This window comes from Argopecten irradians, chromosome 13 (genome assembly GCF_041381155.1).
Source record: "Argopecten irradians isolate NY chromosome 13, Ai_NY, whole genome shotgun sequence".
Classification (NCBI taxonomy): Eukaryota; Metazoa; Mollusca; class Bivalvia; order Pectinida; family Pectinidae; genus Argopecten; species Argopecten irradians.
Genome location: NC_091146.1, coordinates 12,307,137 through 12,332,229, shown reverse-complemented (window position 1 = coordinate 12,332,229; position 25,093 = coordinate 12,307,137). Strand labels below are relative to the sequence as shown.

The 25,093-nt window shown below is 34.1% G+C and overlaps 1 protein-coding gene across 1 annotated transcript in view; it reads left to right on the top strand.

Moving 5' to 3' along the window:
* The window catches only part of LOC138305606 (ankyrin repeat domain-containing protein 50-like), a 477,373-nt gene that overhangs the window by 326,888 nt on the left and 125,392 nt on the right, over nt 1-25,093 (top strand). The window contains exon 6 of the mRNA XM_069245907.1: nt 14,495-14,602. Within this exon, the coding sequence (XP_069102008.1) occupies nt 14,495-14,602 (108 nt within the window). The remainder of the gene's footprint in view (nt 1-14,494; nt 14,603-25,093) is intronic.

The following is a 25,093-nucleotide window of genomic DNA, read 5'->3' as shown; positions in this document are numbered from 1 at the left end:
AAATATCATATCCAGGGAAAGTGATGGCTTATTTGTGCCATTTCTTAGCGTTGTAAAATGCCAAATCGGTAGCATCGTGACATTAAATTAACAGTTATAACAATTTGTATACTAAGAACCATTACACTTTATAATGCTGACAATGTAAGATATATTTTACACAAGTATTACCGCTCGAACTTGGTCTAATTATATGATTGTAAAAAAGTCATTTTTAGGAGGTAGGGATATAGAAGGGCTAATTTCCCAAAAACTCTTCGGTTGATATTCTTTATATTCTTTCATCGTAACCCATACAACGGTCTTATTATGTGGACAAAAAATAAAGAAAATTAAACAACCTTTTTTTGCAATTATGTATTTAAGTCCGAAATTTAGATGGAAAATATTACCTTTCTTAGGCCTTATTTATACGCATTCGCGTAAACATTTCGCAATTAATGTATATTTAAGAGTGAAAACGACATGGAGGTCATATAAACTTACATATTAAAGATAAGAAATGTTGTTGTTTGTAATATTGCAGTGAATTACCAAGCTTTGAAAATGTGTATGTGAACTTGTATTTTAAGTAAAACAGGCTGTAAAGTGAGGTGATTGAGATTACAATATTTCCAAAACCACTTGGTAACATTTCAAATAAAAGCCTTTTAAAATAGTTTTTCAACCAATTTCTTAATGGGCAATTTTTAAAGAAAGAAACGGGGGCAATTTTAGGCCTAACAGTATCGAACCCTCTTTAAGTACTTACCTTATCTACCTCTCATTTTTAGTTTTTTAACCATACATTCTACCACATCATTTCTCCCATTAGAGTATAGGTGTTACATCTTTAACTTCAACTTTACTTATTGTCTTACTGGCTTAATTATGTCACGGTCTATAGTTTGAGACGTTTCCCATTTCCCTGCTTTATGTAATTCAATTAACGATACTTTTGCTATTTGCAAATCACTGCTCTAGTTGATCTGTTAAATATATTCCAGATAAGGGGGTTTATTTCCACAATCTGTTAAAATAGCAATCGATATACATAACTGCACCATCGCATGCATCAGCCTTATTTGAATAAGTTATATGTGATATCACTGTGCATGATATATTTCTCTTTAGTAATTTATAGTTACTGTAATGAATTAAGCTGTGAATTATTGAATTGGACAGACAAACACGTTGTTGTTGTCCTATGTATGTTTATATGGAAGCACGCTTGTATAAATCACTTTGAATTACTTTTGTAGTAATAACTAAAATGTGAAATAAAACTGTAGAACACAATTTCGCTTTGTTGTCTGACCTATGTACTTCGTTCACTGCACTGTAGATGCGATCATAATGGCACATCATGTAAAAAAGTATACTCGATGTATACATATATGCCTTATTTGAATTTGCATTTAGACGTATTTTGCCACATCGGTGCATATCAAAGTTATCGAACAAAATGGTAAATTTAAATTAGTTGCTGAATCGATACATGGCAGTTTATCAACTTTTTTCGGCTTTAAAACACTTTGAATAAACATAATATACAACTCGACAGAGTCACTGTCATTTAACAGTGATGAGGTAGAATTGATCATGTCGTCAGGGATATCACCTTCTTTTCGTTTATCTTTTACAGAACTTAAGAATATAAATAAGAGTTGTCTTTCATTTGAAATCTTATATTTGAAATACAATTTTCATATTGAAATCTTTGGATCTTTTTGGAAAGTTTACGACATTCAGAAAAAAATCGATCTATATTTGGAAACCGAGTTGCTGATCGTATATAGTCTGTCCACGTTGTTCCGTTGTACGACAATGGGAAGTGAGTTTTCTTTTATGTAATCCCCGTTTCACGGGGTTTTATAAAATGAAACGTTTTAACATAAGATATATCAAAGGCAACATCTAATGTGAGTCGTAGCAAAATGAAAAAAACATCCATTCATATTTGAATTTTATCATCGATGTAGAATATGTTCCTTTGAAGGCGTTGGCGATGCCGTTGTGGGTTAATATTGCGTTTCAATTAGTTGTTCATTACCATATTTTTTAAGTAATATATTGTTGTACATTGTTAGACGAATTTCAACATGATGGATATTAATGACGTCGCCTTGTTTACGTGCTCTGCCCCTTTAATTGTAAACTTCGGACTTTTGGTACTTTCCTTACGTTTTAATTTTTGAGATATTTTCTATTAAACATTCAATAATCAAACAATTGGAAACATGTATTAAGCGAAAACATATATTGTGATGATAGGATTATCGCACATCGTTTTTGGTTATATTTTGTATTAATACTATTATTGATGTGGTCAGTAATTGCTGATGAAATAACAATGATTTTACCCAATTATATTCACATGGAAAACACCTTAACAACTTATAATTAATTTACGGATAACAAAACATTTAAAACGGATAAATCTGACCATTAAAGTGCTAAAAGTCCATGGTATTTTAATCTGGTCATGAATATATTGGAAAAAAAATACTTTTTCATTTTAATTTAATTAGTATTTTGGTATCATTGATGATAATGAAAAAAAAATTAATATACTCTTATTCATGGCCATGAATTATAACAAACTGATAATTATAACTAGACATTCGTGGCCGTGAAGTTTTACTTGGGACTGCATACAAAACTACTATCAACAAATATACATGTATATAATATATCATCGCACCTCGTACATAATGTTCCCCCTAAATTATTGGCGGAGAGCCGTCATGTGACCCTCTAACACTTTATAGGGGGTTAGTAAATTTTATTATGGTGCAATATGATGGCTCTCGCCGCTCTCGCTTCAAAATCTAAACACATTATCCTCAACTAAATATACCGTATCATTACGTTAAGACATATGTTACTTGTTATTTTTTGTGTAAAACCACCTGAAATCGTTTTATTAATTATATGCTTTTTTTCCAAATACGAGTTGTTTCCCTGCCCTTCGCCAGTTTGAAAATTGATGACGCGGTGAAAGTAAAACGTAACAATTCAAGCGTTTTCTCGACTGTGATTATAGAACATGGAGGGGTTCATACCTTTACATCAATCCTCACTCCACAATCAATTTATCGGCGTAACTTTAAAGGCTCTGCTCTGGTGAAAAGTCAAAATTTTCTGATGACAAACTTTGGTTTTCTTATACAGATTTTTGGAAATAGGAATTCATTACAAAGTTTAAAATCTGATACAAATACTATGATGGTGTGCTTCATTTTGAGCTATTATGAATCAAATATAGCTATTTGACCTCAATTGTTATTTTACTGGAATTTTAAAAGTAAAAATGATGAAATTTCACCTCTCCCAAAAGTCACCTAAAATTCACCTTTCAAAATTGCCACCAAATTGGTTATTCCTTAAAATTTGCGCATACACAATTCTGCAGCAAAAGAAGTATATTTTTGGCAATATTTCATATATGACAACTTGCTACAAATGGAGACAATTAGTTTTTTTAATCATAAATTACTGTTGAAACGAGACCTCAACGAGACTGCTGAAGCCTCACCAGAGCAGATTCTTAAGCGATTATTTACTTCAGACAGCATTTGACATCATTGTACAGCGAACGGATTATACAGTAATGTTTCAATTTTCATTGAAGTTGGACTCAATGAAACTAATTAAAAATCCGGTTTCGTTTGCTCATGAACTTGGGTATGAACTTGGGTATCTTAACATCGGTTTTCGCGCATGAAAACTAGGCCTAGGCATAGATCTAAACAGCGATGATTTAAAAAAGTGCAAATATTACGGACAGATTTCTACAATTTTAACATCATTTTTATGAACTCTCGTTTTACTGACTCTTGTGTGTCGTTCGAGTCAGCAACATAATACCGAAGAAAAATAAAATGTGCCGTGTCCCTGTGTGACGTGTGTCGAAACTACGTTAGATCGTCTCAGTTACAAACAAATGATGAAAAATAAACGCCGATAAGAAATATTATATAAAAGTCAATGAGTGTTGATTTACCTTTAATCAGTTGTTTAACTTGTATTAAGGCTAAAGGCTACATAATCACTAGAACCGTGTCGTATCCATCACGTTACGGCGACTCTCCATTTTGAATCAAAGCGGGAGACAACCGTATCACACAGTCTACACATTATCCTTCCGCATCTTCGGCGGACCATTTTTGCAATAACTTCTAAATCTATTGTAAATGTTTTATGTTTCATCTGGATTACATTGATAATAAAGTTGTTTCTAAATAAATGTGTGATAAATTGTAATATTTGCGCCATTTACGTTTAATTAGTTGTATTCTAATGACGCACCCTTTTCTTACGTCTCTCGTTGTAGACTTGCACAAGCCCAGAAACTCGGAGTTTTTTTAGAAACAAAAATCTAATACAATTAAATTGAAATATTTCACAGTACTTCGCAGTTCATTCAATTTGTTTCAAGAGCAACTTAATGCATCACCCCATGAAATCGACCAAAGCAAGATTCAATCCTTAAGTAAACATTGTACCTTCTGTTTTATGAGCTTAAACAATAGATGCTGTCTAATAACAAAGTCAAAAGCGTTTTTGTAACCAATAAAGCAACAAGAATCGTTGTTCTGTTCTTAAGAGTTTTACATAATCATAACTTTGATATAGATCTGGCATCAACAGAGGACAATGTTTTGTATTAATCTTGAATTGAGCATATCTTGTTTTTGAATATGGCTCACATCATATTAAGTCTACCATTAAAAATACAAGTAAACGGCTTTCCTAAAGAACTAATCAATGCAATGCCTCTATAGTTATTAGTATCATTACTATCACATTTTATACATACGGGTACAATGCTACCTATTGACCACGATTTGGGGTAATATACATTATTCACAAACATTACTAATCTAATTTTTAAACTTCGTGATATCGGTATCTAACTCATTACATGTATAATTTGCTAGATTGATATCATATTTAAGTTATGTAAGCTATTAGTTACCATTACATTATCTTGTGGTTCATTGGAAGATATACCTTGGAATTATTCGTCCGTGTTACATTTAACAATATTTCCATTAAACAAACAATATAGTATACGTTTTTGTAAGAAGTGCATTACCATTTTCTTCGAATTGATATTAACCGGGCCTGCCTGTAATCAACATAATTATAATTTTTAACACCTTTCAGTTAACGAAGGTTTATTTCTCATTTTCCATAAATGGCCCGCTTAATTCTGCTACAGCACATTACCTTTGTAGAGGCATCTGTGTTAGCAATGAAATGCTAAGTGAAGTCTGTATATGCTAACACCGGCGGATATGATAAAAAACTGACGTCTGACAATGGTATCAAAATAATTGTCTTAATATGTAATGATTCACAAACTCGACAGCATACCATTGCCGAAATAATAACAGTTCATACCTATTGATTATATGCTATCCGTAATTTTGTTACCGCGAAGGATGGATGGAATACGTCACATATTTGTTTTAAATATTATTGACGAACACTTTCTAGGAATCGGCAGAGACGGAGGAAGTGTACAGTGGTTAAATACTCAGTGCGACATAAGTAACACCTAGATTTTGAATGTTGTACGGTTGTTGAAACACATAAATTGATGTGACTAGATTTAGTGAGGTATAAGTATACCAAAATCAAAAGTATCAGCTATTGCCACCAGTAAAGACAAACACTGCATGTGATTTAAAAAAAAGTTTAGGCTTCTGACTGTTGTGCGGAATTTTTTTAAAGGAATATATGAAGTTGACTAAATCCCAACAACTATTTCCATGTAGACTTTGCATTGTCGCATCGTTGTCGGTATTATATTCATTACAGTAGCTTGTGTGATTTAATTTAATTATAGCACTAATTATAAATGTGTCACTTGCTGTATTTTAAGTTATTTCACCTTGATAAGTGAGTAAGATTATGTTTACTGATGGAACAGATGAATTGTATCCTACCTTTATGCTAGTTGCAGTATGTTTATTTCCCGCTTACTGTATTTTATATAGAAAAGGTGAAATCATCACATGTGAGCTCAACACTCAAGTTCACCAATCCTGGCACTCTGTCATGTATTTATGTAGTGTTTCTAGATTCTGAAAGCTGTTACTTGATATTGTTACATTAACGAATAACAGAAAGGAGAAACCAGCAGCTAAATTCAAAACACAATTTAATTATATATACAATATATTATACAGAGATGGTTTACAATATCTAAAGTAATTGGTGGTGGTACAAGACTAGTACGATGATTTAAAGTGTTACTTATCTGTATGCGAATGTCCTGGTATAATCCTTGATCCTTCCAGGTTTCAAATTAACAATAATCACAAATCCACAAGGAAATTGAATGTCCACCGATGATTTGTAAAGTTCCAGGCAATATGAATAAATCCACACAAAGTGTTGTAATAATCCACAGATAAAGTCACAATAGCTCTCCCAATAGAATCTTATATGGCGCTGTACAATTCTTGATATGTCTTATTACAGGTCTCATTACAGTTCTGATTAGCCTTGGGCAGCTGGAGTATATATAGCTAAACCGTAATTCAAGAATATTGGAGAACCTCCTACTTCTAGAAATATCTAACTAAAAACAGTAAACAAGTAAACACACATAACTTTCTGGAAATAGATCATTCTAGATCTCTACTTAAAATATCAAACATGTTTACAAACATATTTGTTTATACATGATTATATTCTAGAAAGTTCTATAACCTAAATCAATGATATGACCTTCATAGGATGTATTGATAAAAAAAAGCTATAGGAGTTATCTCCCTTATCTCATAACTACATGTATTTAGTGTCATACATAACACACCCCTCCTTAAAGAAAAGAAAGTTTTCTTGAAAAGGAAACTTTCTTCAAATATTAAGTCATATTTAAATCCTTGATAAAGCATCTGCTAGAATATTGTCTTTCCCTTTAATATGTTTGATGTCAAGATTGTATTCTTGCAAAGTCAAACTCCACCTGAGAATTCTTTGGTTTTTGTTTTTCATTTTCCCAATGAATGTCAAAGGGTTGTGGTCGGTAAAGACCAACACAGGCACAACTGTAGTGCAGAGATACACATCAAATTGGTTCAAGGCCAAAATCAACGCTAAACATTCTTTCTCAATGGTGGAATAATTTCTCTGGTGTTTGTCAAACTTTTTCGAGAAATAACAAATTGGATGGTCAATTTGTTCAGTACCTTCTTGCATCAAAAACAGCACCAACACCTACATCACTGGCGTCAACAAACAGTTTAAACTGTTTATTAAAATCTGGAGCAGTCGGAACTGGTGAGTTTGATAGTATGGCTTTCAATTTCTCAAATGCAGACTTACATTCGTCTGACCAAACAAATTTGACATTTTTCTTTAACAAAGCAGTAAGTGGAGCTGCTATAACAGAGAAATTTTGACAAAATTTTCTGTAGTATCCAGCCATACCAATAAATCTCATCAGCTCTCTTTTGCTTCCAGGAGATGAAAAATCTATAATTGATTCTACTTTGGCCTGAACAGGTTTAACCTGCCCCTGTCCTACAACATGGCCTAAAAATTCAACAGTTGCATGACAAAATTCACATTTCAATAAGTTTACAGTCAATTTCATGGTAGTGAGTCTTTCGAAGAATTCACGAATCCCGCGTAGATGGTCTTTCCACGTGTCGTGGTAGTTGATGACGTCATCGATGTATCCACCACAGCCTTCCAGGTCTGATATCACGCTGTTAAGAAGACGTTGAAATGTTGCCGGGGCATTCTTCATACCAAACGGCATAACTTTGTACTGGTACAAACCTTGTGAGGTTACAAATGCCGACACTTCTTTAGCTCTTTCTGTTAATGGCACCTGCCAATACCCTTTCAACAGGTCAAACTTGCTTACGTACTTGGCTTTGCCAACTTTGTCAATACACGAGTCAATCCTTGGAATTGGATAAGAGTCTGTTTTACTGACAGAGTTTACTTTTCTGAAGTCAGTACAGAACCGGTATGTCTTGTCTGGGTTTGGTACCAGAACACATGGAGAGCTCCATTCACTTTTGCTTGGTTCAATAATATCATTGTCCAACATGTATTGAATTTCTTTCTTTAAGTGTTCTTCTTTCAAAGGATTGACACGGTAAGGATGTTGCTTGACAGGTGGCGCATCGCCTACATCCACGTCATGATAGATAGCATCTGTTTTGCCTGGTGTATCCGGAAACAAATGTTTAAACTCAAGTATCAAATCTTTCAGTTCATTGCGTTCCTTTTCTGATAGATGACACAGTTTCTTGTCCAAGTTCGCGAGCACATCTGAATTCCGTAACTTAACACCACAGTCTAAACCTACATCTTGTACACCACCATCTAAGTCTAATTTACAAATATCAGCTGTACTTTCACTTTGTGATGGTACAGAGGCCAAAGTAGCAATAGGTTGAGAGGTCTTGCTCTCTTCTCTATCTACATATTTCTTAAGCATATTAACATGACATAATTGAGTTTTCTTGCGCCTCCCTGGAGTTTGTACAATGTAGTTAACATCATCGACCTTTTTCTCAACAACATAAGGTCCAAAATATCTAGCTTGCAAAGGCTGACCCGGTATTGGTAATAGAGCCAAAATTTTGTCACCTGGATCAAAACTTCTTGCACGGGCATCTTTATCATACCATGTTTTCATTTTGGTTTGAGTAACGGCCAAATTTTCTTTTGCCAGTTCACATGCCCTTGTCAACCTTTGCTTAAAGTTAGACACATACTCTATAGAGTTTCACTTTAGAAATCGACATGCCCTGATAATGTAATCCTATAAAAATCGTAACATTTGACAATTGTATTACAATGATTTGATTCATTTTGAAACTTAATAAATTATCTGTCCTAATCACAGTTGCATGGCTCTCCGTTCTTTTATCAGGCATTATGTTCACTGTATGGGGATCTTGTAAACTACACCGACAGTTTACCTTATAACTCAAAACTAGATGCTACTAAAAAACATATGAATGACAATTGAATATTATTTATGAAGTATTGTTCTTCTTAATTTGCATTTAAGGTATAATAACAGTACAAAACAAAACCTTTGGGGATGTTTCTTATTTAAGCTAAATTTTTTTCAAGCCCAATAAATATCTTAGAAAGAAAAAAATATACTGGCATTACGTCTCATATAGCTAAATTCCATGCCATCATAGCTGCAAAACACCTGTGCTCATTTCTATATCCACTGTTCTTACCTGGTATTTGCTTTTGTATTATTTTCTCATGAATATCGCATACCACTTGACCCTGCAGATTGCTACAATTATAAACAAGTTTCAAGATATTCTAAAAATGCTATGTTTATTTCAAGAAACGGAAAGAAAAGCGGCCGGGCGTATGACATATATACTAGAAATGTCACTGACCAACTGCTCGATAAACAATTATACGGGTTTAATACTTGTATAAGTTCAGTTTGATTTAATATGTACCCACCGTGGACATTTTTCTTTTCTTTGCTTTTGTTTTGGTGGTAGTACTAAGAGTGGATGCAGGGATTTAAAGTGTTTATTTAATCTTTATGCGAATTTCCTTGGTATAATCCTTAATCCTTCCAGATTCCGAATTAATTAATTGAACTTCACAAATCCACAAAACAGTTTGTAAAGTTCCAGGCAATATGAATAAATCCACACAATCTACGTTGTAACAATTCATAGATAAAGTCAGAATAGCTTTCCCAATAAATATAATACAGCTCTGTACAGTTCTTGATAATGTGTAAACTAGTTCTTTATACAGCTCTAGTTACAGGTCTCATTACAGTTATGATTAGCCTTGCACAGCTGGAGTATATGAAGTTAAACCCTAAATCAAGAATATTGGAGAATCTTCTACTTCTAGAAATATATAACTAAAAACAGTCAACAAATAAACACACGGAACTTTTAAAAATAGATCATTCTGGATTCCTACTTATAAGCAACATGTTTACAAAAATGTATGTTTATACATGATAATATTCCAGAAAGTTTTATAACCTAGATTAATTATATGACAATAGAAAGTATTACTCATAAAGCTATAGGAGTTATCTCCCGTATCTAATAACTACGCGTATTTAGTGTCATACATAACACAACATAGTAAAACTTTGTTGTTTTAATTCAATGGCTTTCTACTTCTGTAAAGGGAATACAGACTTACAGCTGGAGTTATTGCGAAGGATAATGAAATGTCGTTACCTTTCACGCATACAAGAATTTGTATTAGTCATTTGTCTACCCAGATAAAATTCCCGGGAGGAACAGACCTAGAACAAAGTAGTTATCTACCAAAAAGTATTCAATTCAATCGGGAACTATTAACTTATTACTCTATTACATAGAGTACATATGATTATCTTACAATATTAAAAATTATCAAGTAACAGCTTTCAGAATCTAGAAAGTAAATATTGGGTGTGTGATAAAGTATTTGAGTTATTGTATGGGCATCGTTTTTATTACAATGCGCTTATAAATGATTCTACCACAAACAAAAACTCTTTCAAATACAAAGGACATGCACGATATTTCTATGTTGCCTGTTTCAAGATGAAATAGTTTATCGACTGTCATGAGGTTGACTTAAACGTATGTTTACTAATGGAAGAATTCAGTTTCGAGTCGTTCAATATAATAGTGCTCATAGGGTTACTTACATTTGGTCATAGCTACTGCCACCAGGTGATGTTACAACCTGTTTGAACCTGACGTTTAACTAATCCTAGGGAATGCATGCAATATCAAAAGACATTATGTTTTGTTGGAATCAAACGTTTATTTCCCTGAGAGGGCTTTTAGCGTCAGCATTTCCCGTCCTTGTTTAGTTATTTCGACTTTTATGGAAACTCTTCAATGTAGTTTGGCTACAATGCGCAATTTTACTATGAAATAAAAGAAAACTGAAAAATAAATAAATCATAGTTTGCTTTGTAAAAACCAATATCCACAATCATTTTCCTATGTCGCTCGACTAATATAAATTTATTAGAAAGGGAGAACATATCATATATCATTGGCGGCCATTTTGAAAAATTAGTGCATTTCCGGTAAACATCAAGATCTTGCGTGTGTCTTTGCCTAATTTTGTTTCTTATGCCCTAAGGTACTTTCATACCAAAGGAGACATTTGCATCATATATTGAAGTCAAAGGTCACTAAACCGGCCTAATATATCGTTAGAGACAAACCTATATTATTAAAATTACCGTTTCAGTAAATCAATTACTTCAAATTTACACAAAATACTGTTAGCCATTTTAGTTTCGGGTGTGATTACAAGTCTTTTTTTTTTGTGGAGTAACAATAAATCGTAAACATTACATATCTAAATGTATGTGTGCTGCAGTTTTCATAGAAACGATAAAGGAAAGCTTTAAATATGACATGTTGAAAATATTCTCTCCAAGTAGTGTTCTGCTATTCACAATTTGACATTTTCAGAGTGATAATATTAATTATAAAGTGACTATTCCTGATATGTTTTCATCTAAGCACATGAACGAATAACGAACAAATCATACTAACAGTGTTTTAATTTTATGTTGTTGCAAAGATTTACAAGGCATTATACAAAGAATAATTGTATACTTTTCAGAGCTTAGTTCATGAAAAATAATGGTTTTCAGAATGATATATGCAATAAGAACCTTGTAAAATGTTTTCGCTCAGTTATGACTATAAGTCGTGATATAAATTCGCCATGAAAACGAACTCGGGCAAAGAAATGAGAAATTGAGTCGCCGTAACAGAAGTCGTTAGGTATAAAAAGGGAATTAAGTCGTCAGCAAAAGTCGTTTGGTATAGAGAAGGAAATAGAGTCGTCCTTAAAAGTTGTTAGGTATAAAAGAAGATAAGACGTCCTTAACAGTCGTTAGGTATTGAAAAGTAAATTAATTTGTCGTCAAAAGTCGTTCGGTATACAAAAGTAAATCGAGTTGTCAAATGGTTAGGTATAAAAGAAAAGGAAATAAAGTGGTTATGTATAAAAGAAAGGAAATAAAGTCTTCGTCAAAAGTCGTTAGATGTAATAGAAGAAGAAATTATTACGTTGTAAAAAGTCGTTAGATGGAATAGAAAAAGAAATTAATACGTTGTAAAAAGTCGCTAGGTAAAGAAAAGGAAAATAAGTCATCGTCAAAAGTCGTTAAGTACAGAAAAGGAGAATTAGTTATCGTCAAAAGTAATTTGATATACAAAAGAAATTAACACGTCGTCAAAAGTCGTTAGGTACAGAAAAGGAAATTAAGTCGTCGTCAAAAGTAGTTAGTTATAGAAAAGGAAATTAAGTCGCCCTAAAAATGGTTTGGTATGAAAGAGAAATTAAGACGTCGTCAAAAACCGTCGCGAAAATAAGTTGGGTTACAGTATTCAGGTGACACCTGGAGAAGGCCATGGGCATTGACAATGTAACCCCATTGATTAGAAAAAGTGCATTAAAGATGCTCCACCGCCGACAAAGCATAAATGATATTCATTAGTTGAACAATAATTGGTGTTTGATCATGTATATATATGTCTAATTGACACAAAAAAATCATATAAAATGCTTTAATTCGCCTTTGATGCATGCGCAGTCAGTACTTCCTTCCATATAGGATATAGTGACACGGAATTTTTTCGGGATGCAATTAATTATTTTTCATATCTTTAACTTGAAGTAAAATTAGAAGCTCAAACTTTTCAATGGTGGTAATGGTGTAAAGTAAGTAACTTTTGTAACTGAAGAAAAATATTTAATCGTCTGTTCCTGTTTTTAATTGTGAAAAAATACCATTTGTCAGCGGTGGAGCATCTTTAAAAAGTACATAAAAGAGGAAAAATGAGGTGTGGACATATGATCAAAATTTCGAACGATGAAACTTCATTAAGTCGACATTGCGTTTAGGTGATCAGAGTGTAGCCTAAAATATCACTTATGTATATCAGGATATGTCTAAAGAAGTAGCATCATCTAAACAGGAGTAGAAATGCAGTTCCATCCATTAATAACAAGTACATTGATTAGATGTAGCTACTGCCATACTTGTAAAGTGATGGAACATATTATATTATCTTCAGATGATGTGTGATTATGTGTCTTAATATTTACGTTTTCACTTCGATCCGCCTCAGTGAAACTACATGTAGTTAACTCCGATCTCTTTTTTCTCCATGAAGATGCGTGGTCACCTGCTGACCTCTGACCGGCGTGAGAATGCATTTTGACATTGTTTACATTTTGACCTAGGTGTACGCTGCTTCAGCTTTGAATGAGCATTCTACGATGAGGTCTATATTAATCGTTGTACATTAAGAACAGAAATGCTTAATTACGATGTATTAGAAATTGCAAGTACTGTGTAGCTAATTGTAAAAGACAAAGCTTAGTGAATACTTCGATAAAACGCTGACATAGGCTCTTGCCTCCGGGAAAATGCTGAACATACTCAACGCAGTGATGTCTACTACGCATATAATGAGGCATAATTGAACGCGAATACTTGCATTGATATATATAGTACAATATACATACGGTGACATGCACAAGAGGAAACGATATAAACACACTGAATACATTGACATTAGGCCTAACGTCCATTATCACCGAAACGGTTCCGTGGGTGTCAAAGCTCATGGCAATAAATTGTCGTTGACAAACGCCGACATTTCAAATCAGTCTTTCTCTATTTCTTTCTCCAGTCAAAAGTTTGATTTAATTAATATATTTCAAGAATATCATAGAAGTCTTTTAATACGTTTTAAGTTCCGAAAGCGTCGTGCTATATGACTGTATCGCATGCCATAGACACAGCGATTGGGTATCACATAATATATATGTAAATGCCAGCTGCAAACAAATACCAGACGGGAATACAATATTTAGTTATATTTGACAATCATTGAAATTTAGTTTTAAACGGTTCAATTATGCATAGATACCAACTGTTCGGCATTTTCAACAACCGGACCACTGCTAAATCGAGCAACTGCATCTCACATTCCCTGCGCTGCCAGTACTGGGCAGTAAATTGTGAATGTGAAGCGACATTATAATGTTTTTATGATGAAATTCAAGACATAATAAAAATCGCCAATTTTAATCTTAACAATGTCCAAAGAGTAATATAATTTTCGGAACCATATTTTGTGTTGCTTTGACAACGAGAAGAACTGACTTGCGGCTGTTCCGCAGCTGTACAAGCAACTAGTATTAATACTGTTTTAAATTTGTATAATAATGTTAAACCGAATACATAAGATTCGACTTTTTTCAACGTAGGGAGTTTTAGATTGGTTAACGTTAATATAAGGATTGGCACACTTCATTTGCACGATATTAACATTCTTCATCAGTTATGGTAAGCAACAAAATTGATAATCAATCCTTAATTGTTGGCTTAAGTTGTAATAAAATAATGTCCAACGAGATATTTACTTTGAGGAACATCAAACGTTCAGTTTTAGCTTCTACATTTGTACACCATTGTGAACTCGGATATGTTTTGTTTCAGGGTTATGCACTGTCAGAGGCAGCTAGAAATGCACTGTCAGAGGCAGCTAGAAATGGTCATAGAGAAATTGTGGAACTTTTGTTGAGCCATGGAGTAGACCCTAATTCGGTGAGTATTTTCGCCATCAATGTATATCTCTTAATCTTCAATAAAATGACGCAGTTATAAGAAAATAAACAATTCTTGGTCTTACGCTCTGGATCTGAATAGTGTTTGTATACGTGTACATACAATATATATTGGTTTAGTTTATAACGCCACAGACACTTTATGCAATGATATTGTTACACAAACAAGTGGCACATATATAATCACCTACTGAAAAAAAACTTTCGGTTATTGAGTGTTTAATGTTTAATGTTTTATTGATTTGTTCCCTGTAATAATAAATATGCGCACCATTTCTGTGATTTCAGCCCTTTAAAAGTCGACACCCATTTTGCCTCCATCTGATTATCTATACGCTTACATTACAGATATCATTTGTTGGTGTTTCCGAAAATATAACTGATAAACTTGTCATTGCTAATACCAATTTGGTTGAGTACTTTTACTGAGTAAAGATTTGGATGTCTGTAATAATTGAGCACTCAATAATTGGATGTCTTTGTCGATTGAGAGAGGAAAGTAAACCCGTGCTTTTCTCGGATGATATCCAACGCTGCATGTTGATACTTTACTTCTCTATTATATTCCCTCTGATGAATGGTGTGGATTTTGTGATATTTCTGTTCTATCAACTCACGGAAGCTCCAATGTTCCAGATAGTCCATCAAGGTATTTGGTAAATCCTCTAATAGAATGAAAATATATACTACAATAGACTCCGTGGCCTTTATCGTTAATGATATTGATTCTCTAGTCTACAGTTATATTCAACTGCAACTGGGCAGGTGGCAATGACTTGTCTCTGATTACTCCATCGGTATTAGTATGGTGCTATCATATCTAAAACCCTACTAGTAAGTCTCGTAAGGTTGATTGTGTTCTACAGCATGACCCGATAATAATGTCCTTTGCCTTCGGTTAATAAAGCCCAATGGAGAGGCATTCACCATTTCCTGTTATATATGTGGTGATGTTAGATCATGTCTTATGTACAGACAACACCGCCAGAACGATTCCGGTTTCTTATAACATCAAAATAGCAATCTAAGGGATTTGGTGATGGGGGCTTCCAAACAAATGTTTTGTTCTTGGTTTTGTTCTTTCTTCTAATATCGGGCATAGAACTCGATACCAGATAATAAGAATTTCCTGTAACACTACAATATCTAGTTACACTATACTGACCGTGCAGGTATTAACATAACACTGCATACATCAAGCTCCAGTATCTCTGACAGCGACATTGCTTTGTGTATGTTTACCTCTATATTGAACATGTACATGTAAATTAACCCAGAACGTATTGTACATTGATACGTACAGTGCCAACAACCCATGCTAATTACACAACTCAACATTTTACCCAATTATAATTCTAAGGCCAAAACTTTACCAAAACAATTTCATCCCGGACGAGCCCTCAACTTGTCACAAAGTTGACAAAAATTGTTTATATTTTTATTGGGATCTTTTTTTTGGGTAGCGGTGCTTTAACTGTGACATAAAAGACAATCGTATAATTTTAACAATTTGATAGGCATAAAATATATGTAAATATCATAATGTGTTCTATGTGTTGGGCACCGACGACTATTACGATTATACAGTTCATGAGTTTATCTCCGTGCATCGCCCACGATTCAGCGCGTCCCGCGTAAGCGTTCTCACATCTTGAATCATCTATGTCACTTCACCACTATACCATGATACGAAATAGTCTTTCTTCACATATTTATGTAGACTTCTAGTCCAGATTATGACCGAGAACACCTAACTTTGGTGTTATTCGCTCCATCACCTTCCGTCATTTCTTTTGTCTCTGCTACCCGCGTTGCGCCCAAGCTGGTCATGCTGTTTCTGGTTTCCCTCACGTTTTTTCCACTAAGGGAGGTAACTATCTATGACTATAATGTATAGGAACCACTGCACAGAGTTATGACCACGATCACCAAGGTTATGTGTTTTACAGTTATGTTCCCCCCACACACACACATATATCGATATTAAAGTTAAAGTTAAACAGTTAAAAAAACAACAACATTTAATTGATTAATTCCAACCTGTGGATATTTGGAGACTTCGTAGCCCCAGAAAATCTGAATACACATTCAAAAGAGGAATTTCAAAATCAAGAATGCATATGTTTCTTGTGACTTAATACATTGAAAATGATATAGTGAAAACAGATATTACACCATGTGTTCACAGCAACCATTAAATATCAATACAGATACGATAACAAGTGGTACAGGGAAGTTGAAAATGAACGTTATTACAAGTAAAAACGATTTGTTCAAAAATGCATATCAAACTGTTTGGACCCACTGGGTTACAGAAAAGAACAAATATGATAATTTGAAAGAATAATGGGATGTAGCAAAAATAATGATTAAAGAAATAACAAATAATGAAAAATTCAACAGGCTAACATTCTGAAAGTGCATTATAGCAATAAAGCAAGAAGGAGAGTGAAAGCGAGAGTGCAGAATGATATTATAAAAATGACATAAATTATATAAAAACACAATTACAAAAAAAAAAAAAAAAAAAAAAAAAACAGGTAAAGTTATATATAAAACGTAAAATGTAATTAATATCTTTCGTCTTCTTAGTAGTTGGTTCAGGGTAGTTGTTGTGGTCATTGTAGTGTTGATGGCGGTCGTTGTAGTGTAATGGATGATGTTTGCTGCTGCTGTATTCTTATTACTGATGATATGGCACTGGATATCATAAAAGTGGCGTAGCTCCGTGAAGTTTTGTCGTCCGCGAATTTCAGGTTCCCATCGCACGTCACGGCGCCAGTATAATATTCTAAAGATGAATGTTATTTATCAAAGTTAGTTGACTGTGTCCTTAGGTGCTTTAGGGTAGAATGTAGGATGCATGGTTGCTTGTTGCAATGAAGACTGGACTTCCAATATTGTCATCGAAATTTTATTTTCATTGCTTATATATAAGGATACGTATATTGTATCAATGTCGGTACAACATTATATATAAACGAGGAATATATAGACGTACTACACGAATGTCTTAGACACAAGACATGCAGTCTGGGAGATTTTAATATTTCAATATATACCAATAATACTACATGTTTTCTGATGATAAAGTTTTCGTATGACTGGAATTACCCAATATAGTTTGTTATATATATAAATGTTCATGCCATAATTATCATGAATCAAATTTCATAAAACTGTGTCTGATTGTGTAAACTATTCCCTGATTTCAGCAAACACATAATTAACTAATGCAATATTTTCCAAATTAGTTATTCGATATGTATAACTTTTACGTTCAATCGAGGGGTGACGGAGAGGTACACAAACACATCAAATTACTATAAAAATGATACAAAAATGATACCCTTACATTCCATTGATACGGGTTAGAAAAAATATTCCATTAAGTAATTCCTAACCATAGCCGGTAATGAGAAAATCGTTCTTGTTTATTGTGGTTATCATTCTCGAGCAACGAGTATGTATATTCTACTTTTTACGCTGTAATATTCCAATACGTTTTAAAATTTATAGGGTTGCGACAGATGTTTACTAACCGTAAATACTACACTGATCCTTGCATTCTAAAACTCCAAAATAAGAAAATAAATAAAATATTTTGTTCAATAACGGGGATCGTCTAACATTTCCTGACATCGCCACAATTGCATTGCAGCACTTTACTTTTTGGCCGTGCTGTAAAAAAATAAAATTGTAGTAAATCCTTGATTTTAATACAGTTACTGTTATATAAACACAATGTTGCATTTATTCGGCGTTGTAACTTCAAATTAGGCTATCGATATATCCTCTGATGTTATGATACTATTTTTTTCCGGAAACGCAGTGATACACTTAAGAGTTGTTTCAATACTGCTCATCATTTTGTTCCTCTGATTATTTCAAGATAGGTTTCACTATTTGTAATCGATATCCATTCCCAGTGTACACATTAATACTACTAGCATTACATTTGACAGAGCCTAGAGGGAATGGATTTAACGAAAACAGAAAAGGAATGGGAATATCTGTATATGAATGTGAATGTACACATTGCGTTTATATGGTGAAAATCTTCCAACACCTACTTAAGAACATATAGCGTAACGGAACCGAGAGACGACAAATGTGTTGTTGTTCACCTCTTTACAAATTGGAATGGGGAATAAGATACAAATATAGATAGCAGATTTACAATTTATCTAATGTACAAGAAGGCACATGTTTCAGAAATGATGCTGACTTGACTATCGTTTATTTCTATATGACGGTTGACTTATCTAAATTGACAGACTAATCCGAGATATGTCTTGTCTTATTTTCAACCAACAGCAATATTGAAAAGCAAAATAATGATGCAAAAGTTAAAATATGTTATTGAGACCTTCAGTGGTGTTTTCGTCCCATAATCTGCTGGGTCATGCTTGTTCCACGTTAGTGGTGGTGGTACTTGAATATTTTGATCGTCCGTTGGCCACCTTGCGACCTAGACAGACCTCCCGGCAAACAATTCATTTGTGTCATTATGAGCCATATATGCTGCATCATTCTAGGGCTGTTATGCTCCCGAAGTCTTATTTCATATTTTCCTGATAAATCACCATGACCGTCTGGACGCTAATGACTAATAAACGGCAAGGACGTGACCAAAGATACGGATTATGTAATATAATAAAACAACAAAATAATTAAATTGAAAACAATAGTAACAATTACTTTTTATTTCACATATTTAAATACAGATATAGATATATGTTTCAGTCTTAGATATCAGCATATCCTGGGACAGGTTTGCTTCAATATTATGAATGTAATTTATTACAGTATTAGTCCAAAGATTTATGATGTTAAATCGGCCTCTTAAGAAATCTGAGTTGGCCCAAATCATATTTTTTTTAAAGACCGATTTAACATCAGAAGCATTAGGCCAATGTGATTGTGTTTTCTCTCGGATTGTAATATTTACGAAAAGATACAAAGCAAGCGATGCCTTTCCATTCTAAAAGCCCAATAAGGCTGTCAGTAAGGGATTATATAACAACAACAACCTTGGCCAAACTATTAACTTATCCGCCTTGGACACGGAATTGACTGTATGCAATCTTCCTCTCCGTAGTGATTTTAGGAAGTAGTGTGCTCCTGTGTGTGAAATCTGCTATTCGATAGGAAAATATCTACCAGTTTTAGGGAAGTTCCGAACAGTGATCGAATGCGCCGTTCGCTCTGACCACGGCGTATTTATTGAGCTTGTACTGAGTTCTGTTTGCGGAAAGCTTGATACCGGGTGAAAATCAAAGTTTGCACGGTAGGATATATGTCGATACGTTCTCGTACTGAATAAAATGAGATTTCATCAACAATCAAGTGGTTAGCTTAGATTGTTAACAATTTCAGTCCATCTCCGTTAAATTGTGACTATATGATACTTATAAATTAATATCACAACAGTGAAAAACCTATGTATATGCAGGCATAGCCCTATTTTTTCCTTAACTAATCAGCTGAACATAGATCAAGATTTCTTTTCTTAGACGTATATGTACACATGCCTACTTACAGTACACGTACTTTTGAAGATCAAAACATATGTTTTAGTTTACTTCGTATAGTAATAGCTCCTCAAAACATTTACAAAGACGTATAGTTGTGAATGATGACATCGGTTTTATCGACATTTTTGTGATCGAGTTGAAGTTGTAGACGCTTTTCAAACATGTTTAACTTAAAACAATATAAAATATGGATTGTCAAAGGGATCAATGTAGTGGAATCTTGAGACGGAATTTTCCATATTTATTTCTCAAATACAGTACCTGAACGTTCTCAGCCTAACGCAAACGCAACGCAAAAAAATCGTCCGTTAGCTAACGCTAACGATTGCTAACGCTAACGATTAACGATTAACGATAAACGATTAACGCAATACCGGCTAACGGTTAACGATTAACGCAAAACGCAAAACGATCGGCTATGATAAACCGGAAATACCATTGTTATAATCACGGACACGGCTTGACGGTAAATGAATTACGGATCTTGATGTTTTGAAATACAAAAAAGTACAAGAAAAAAAGTATGTTCGGGATTAAAGTTTCTGTATGTCATATAAACATTTGCCTATGAAAACTATATGGACACGATGAAGTCAAAGACGACAGTACTCGATGCAAAGTTTCCATGTACAAAATGTACGTTTACAAAATGAATGACATGTGCAACTGTATGCATGGAGAAAGAATTGTATTATTCTAAGTGTCATATTTGTCCGACGCTTTAAGAAATAACAAACAAATTGTTACAACAACACTTTATTGATAATATTACCGTCACAATGTCATAACTTTAGTGAAGCGATCAGGCGTATACTGGTACATGTACCTTAAATGGAAACCTTTTCACACAAACACATTTAAAATGCTGTAAATCAAATTTCAATCTATATGTTTGATTTCTATTATCGATGTTTCATAACTCAACATTGGTAATAGTTACCATCTTATAGTGTTTCCCGCATCAATCACAAGTTTCAGGTTTTTTTTCAGATTGTCGAAAGGCTCTTCCGCTTATCATGGACAATTGTATTCTCGGAATATTTGTTTCATAACGGATTACACGCTGTATATTACTAGCTATATATATATATATATAGGGTGTGCATTAATAAAAGCTCATTGTTTACAATTGACTAGGCATCGATTTTAGGGTCGTACATGTACATTTACAAATGCACGTACATACGCCACAGCTACTGTAATAAAGATTGAACATTTGAATTCGTGTTTCACCATTTGCAGTTCTCTCATTTTATAGTTCATGCATATAATAAAAATATGAAGAATGAAAATTTTTCACTTCTAGTTATTTATATTCAAATTAAGTCAATTATGCATAATCATTCATAACAAAGACGATGAAGATAGTGATGCACATGCATACATGTATGTACACTGAAGATTATATACTGTAAAATTGCATTGCGACAATTGCTACGTATATTTGTAACTGGTGTAAGAAATATAGTTATTTGATCATATTTCACATCAAGAAACTCTTCAATTTACAGTTTAAACAAATTAATTATTCATACATTGTATAAGTGTGAGTTAATTCTTTCCAACGTAATCTATACTATAGGAAAGCATATTGCACACATCAATACTTTGAAATACGACAGTACATATATGGACATGAAATGTACTGTCACAGTGTACGGGGCACAGGTAAGTTGGGTATAAAGTTAATCTCCCTCCCAAGAAGGTGTTAATTACAGGTGAACTCCGCCCGTGGCCAGCTACAGGGGGTCGACACAATGCAAGGTAACACCAGTCATGACCTATATACCTGTACAGGCAAAATACCCGCGCGCGTCACGCTGGAAATTTAAGATATTCCAGTTACAAATAACAACGAACACGTGTGAAAAGGTGCCCGTGACTGTCCAGTTTTTTATTGATATGAGCTGATTTGACACGCGTACAGTACGTGTAAAGGCTTACAATGCAACGTACCCCTGCACAGTTCGAATTATCTACACGTGTTCTTTTACATCATTTTATTCCATTTTCATATAAATAAAAGTACTAATAAATTGCGTTTAAAAATATGTACATGTATATGCCAAATCTCACCTATTCCTCGTGTTCAAACTCGTCATATTAATGATTTTTAAATTTCACGAATTTATTTACAAATCTTCCGAGTCTTTTTTTGCGTTCTTCGTACATTGATAATATTTAACATAACAAGAACAATATTATGCAGCGTGTCTGTAATAACATTTTTATATTTTTATTATCTGTTTTAGCTATTTTCTTGTGTAATATACCAGTCGTCGTGGATACACGAAGCGGTAAACGTAATATCTTATAAAGTAGATAAAAATGAACATTATATCCGGATCGTCAAAGCATATCACCGGCATTTGGTTCTATTTTTAGTGGTTAACGTTAGCGGAAGTGGGTCCTGCTTAGCGATTAACGCAAACGATTTCTAACGCAAACGATTATAAACGCAACTAACGATTAATGATTGCTAACGCAAACGATAACGATTAACGATAAACGATTGCTAATGCTAACGATTGCTAACGGAAATAACGCAAACGCAAACGAAACGCAAGTTTGGGAACGTTAAACGGTTAGAGACATCTGTGTTACATGTAGCAATGAAATGCTTAGTGAAGTCTGTATATGCTAACACCGGCGGATATGACATAAGACTGACGTTTGACAATGGCGTCAAAACAATTGTCTAAATATGTAAGGATTCACAAACTCGACAGCATATCATTGCCGAAATAATAACAGTTCATACTCACCTATTATATGTTATCCGTAATTTTGTTACCGCGAAGGATGGGTGAAATACGTCGCGTATTTGTTTTAAATGTTATTGACGAATAACATTCTAGGGATCGGCAGAGACGGAGAAAGTGTACAGTGGTTTAATACTAACTATATAGATTTTGAATGCTGTACGGTTGTTGGAGCACGTTAGGTATAAGTATAAGGATACCAAAATCAATTGCATCAGCTATTGCCACTAGTAAAGACAAACACTGCATGCGATTTAAAAAATAGTTAAGGCTTTTGTGACTGTTATGGGGAATATTTAATGGAATTAATGCAATTGACTTAATCCCAACAAATATTTCCGTGTAGACTTTGCTTTGTCTCCTCGCTGTTGGTATTATATTCATTACTATTGTAACCTGTGTGATTTCATTTGATTCTAGCACTAATTGTAAAAGTGTCACTTGTTGTAATTAAGTTATCTCACCTTGATAAGTGAGTAAGATGATGTTTACTGGTGGAATAGATGAATTGTATCCTACCTTTTTGCTAGTTGCAGTATGTTTATTTCCCGCTGACTGTACTAAATGGGAATTAGTATGTCTGCTTCCGAGTAGTCTCTCCAGGAAGGGTAAAGTCATCACATGTGAGCGCAACACTCAAGTCTTTATATAGTGTTGATGATGTCTTTAATGTGGACTTTGTATATTTCGGTACCAATGACCTCCTCCCTCCTGTACACTTAATTAGCGGTTGACTCGGTTTGTTTTGCTTGTTTTAACAAACCAGTGTCATTTAAGGACGTAGCACACCTAATAGTGGTGGAAAACCAGAAAAGAACCAGTACAAAACACCGTCTAGCGGTCCGTACCTAACAACTCTCCCACGTGGATTTCAGCTCGCGACCCACAAATGGAAGGGTTGTGGTAATATATCGGGGAATCCTAACCATCTGCCACATCAGTCACATTCTTGGTATTCTTGATAGGGTACTCTCCTCTCCAATGATTTTATAAGATCCATTGCTGAATGTACTTTAGATTTATAGTGGATCATATTATCCTATCAATGCCCAAGTTACACAGTTTATCTTCTCAATTGTCATCCATGCCCAATAATATACCTCTTCATTTTGATATGTATTCTTCATCTGAGTGTATGTGATGAATGCGACACTTTAATTCAAGTTAAACGTTTGTATTACTGGCTTAATAATGTCTTGCGATGTTTTCCTGAGTGTCTGTTTGCTGTCATGGCTGACATTATTGTGCTGTAATCTGTCTGTTATAACAGCCCTATTCTGATTGATTCCTATCTTCTTCTATCTAATTCTTTTTGGGATTACATTACTGTTGCTGCGGATGCTGCTGGTGTTATCATTTATTTTTGTCAGTGGTCCGATATACTGTTTTCTATTGTTTTTAAGAATTGTTGTTAATTCGTTGAATACCTGATTAAACTAAATTCATATAAAGCCATCTAAAATGGTTGAGTATATGCCATTTGGATTTGTGAAGGTATATGAGAAGTCCGTGTGTGTCTACGAAGTTACCCAATACTTTTTGCCTCTTACTAACTGTAGATCATCATGGAACGAACCCACCATCCCCTCTCCCGACGATGATGGTGTACATTTGAATATCATCACGAGAGGGCTGTTTCGTTTGACACCGGGTACCTGGACAGGGGGTATTGGGTTGTCGCAGCATTACTCCTACTGCGATTGTCCTTATCAGTGACTAGCGGTTTTCTCTACCCACCTGCAACACTTAAACAACAGTTGCACACAGTGATAGTTTAAAATATGTTAGTCAATACCATGAAAGTGGCCATAGTAGTGACTTCTATGGTAGCCCTAGCCATACGGGCAGGGTGTAATGAATTATCGCTGTATGCATTCCCGACCCCTACATATACTAGATCACTGTATATCTTATCCAGGTTACACTCGTTATATTATGGTAGCATGTTTATTTACTAAAACTGATATTCATGCAATCATATTATGGCGTTGAAAGTAGATGTCAGGTACATCTGTTCGCGATCTTCTCATAATAACTTGGTTGTATCTGTGGTTATTTATATTTTCTGTTGGTTTATCTATACATATTTCTTTCCTGCCACCGTCAAGTGCTTCGTATTAAAATGTGTTACTAGTAGATAAACGAACTTGCATTTATAAAGGCGTATTATGT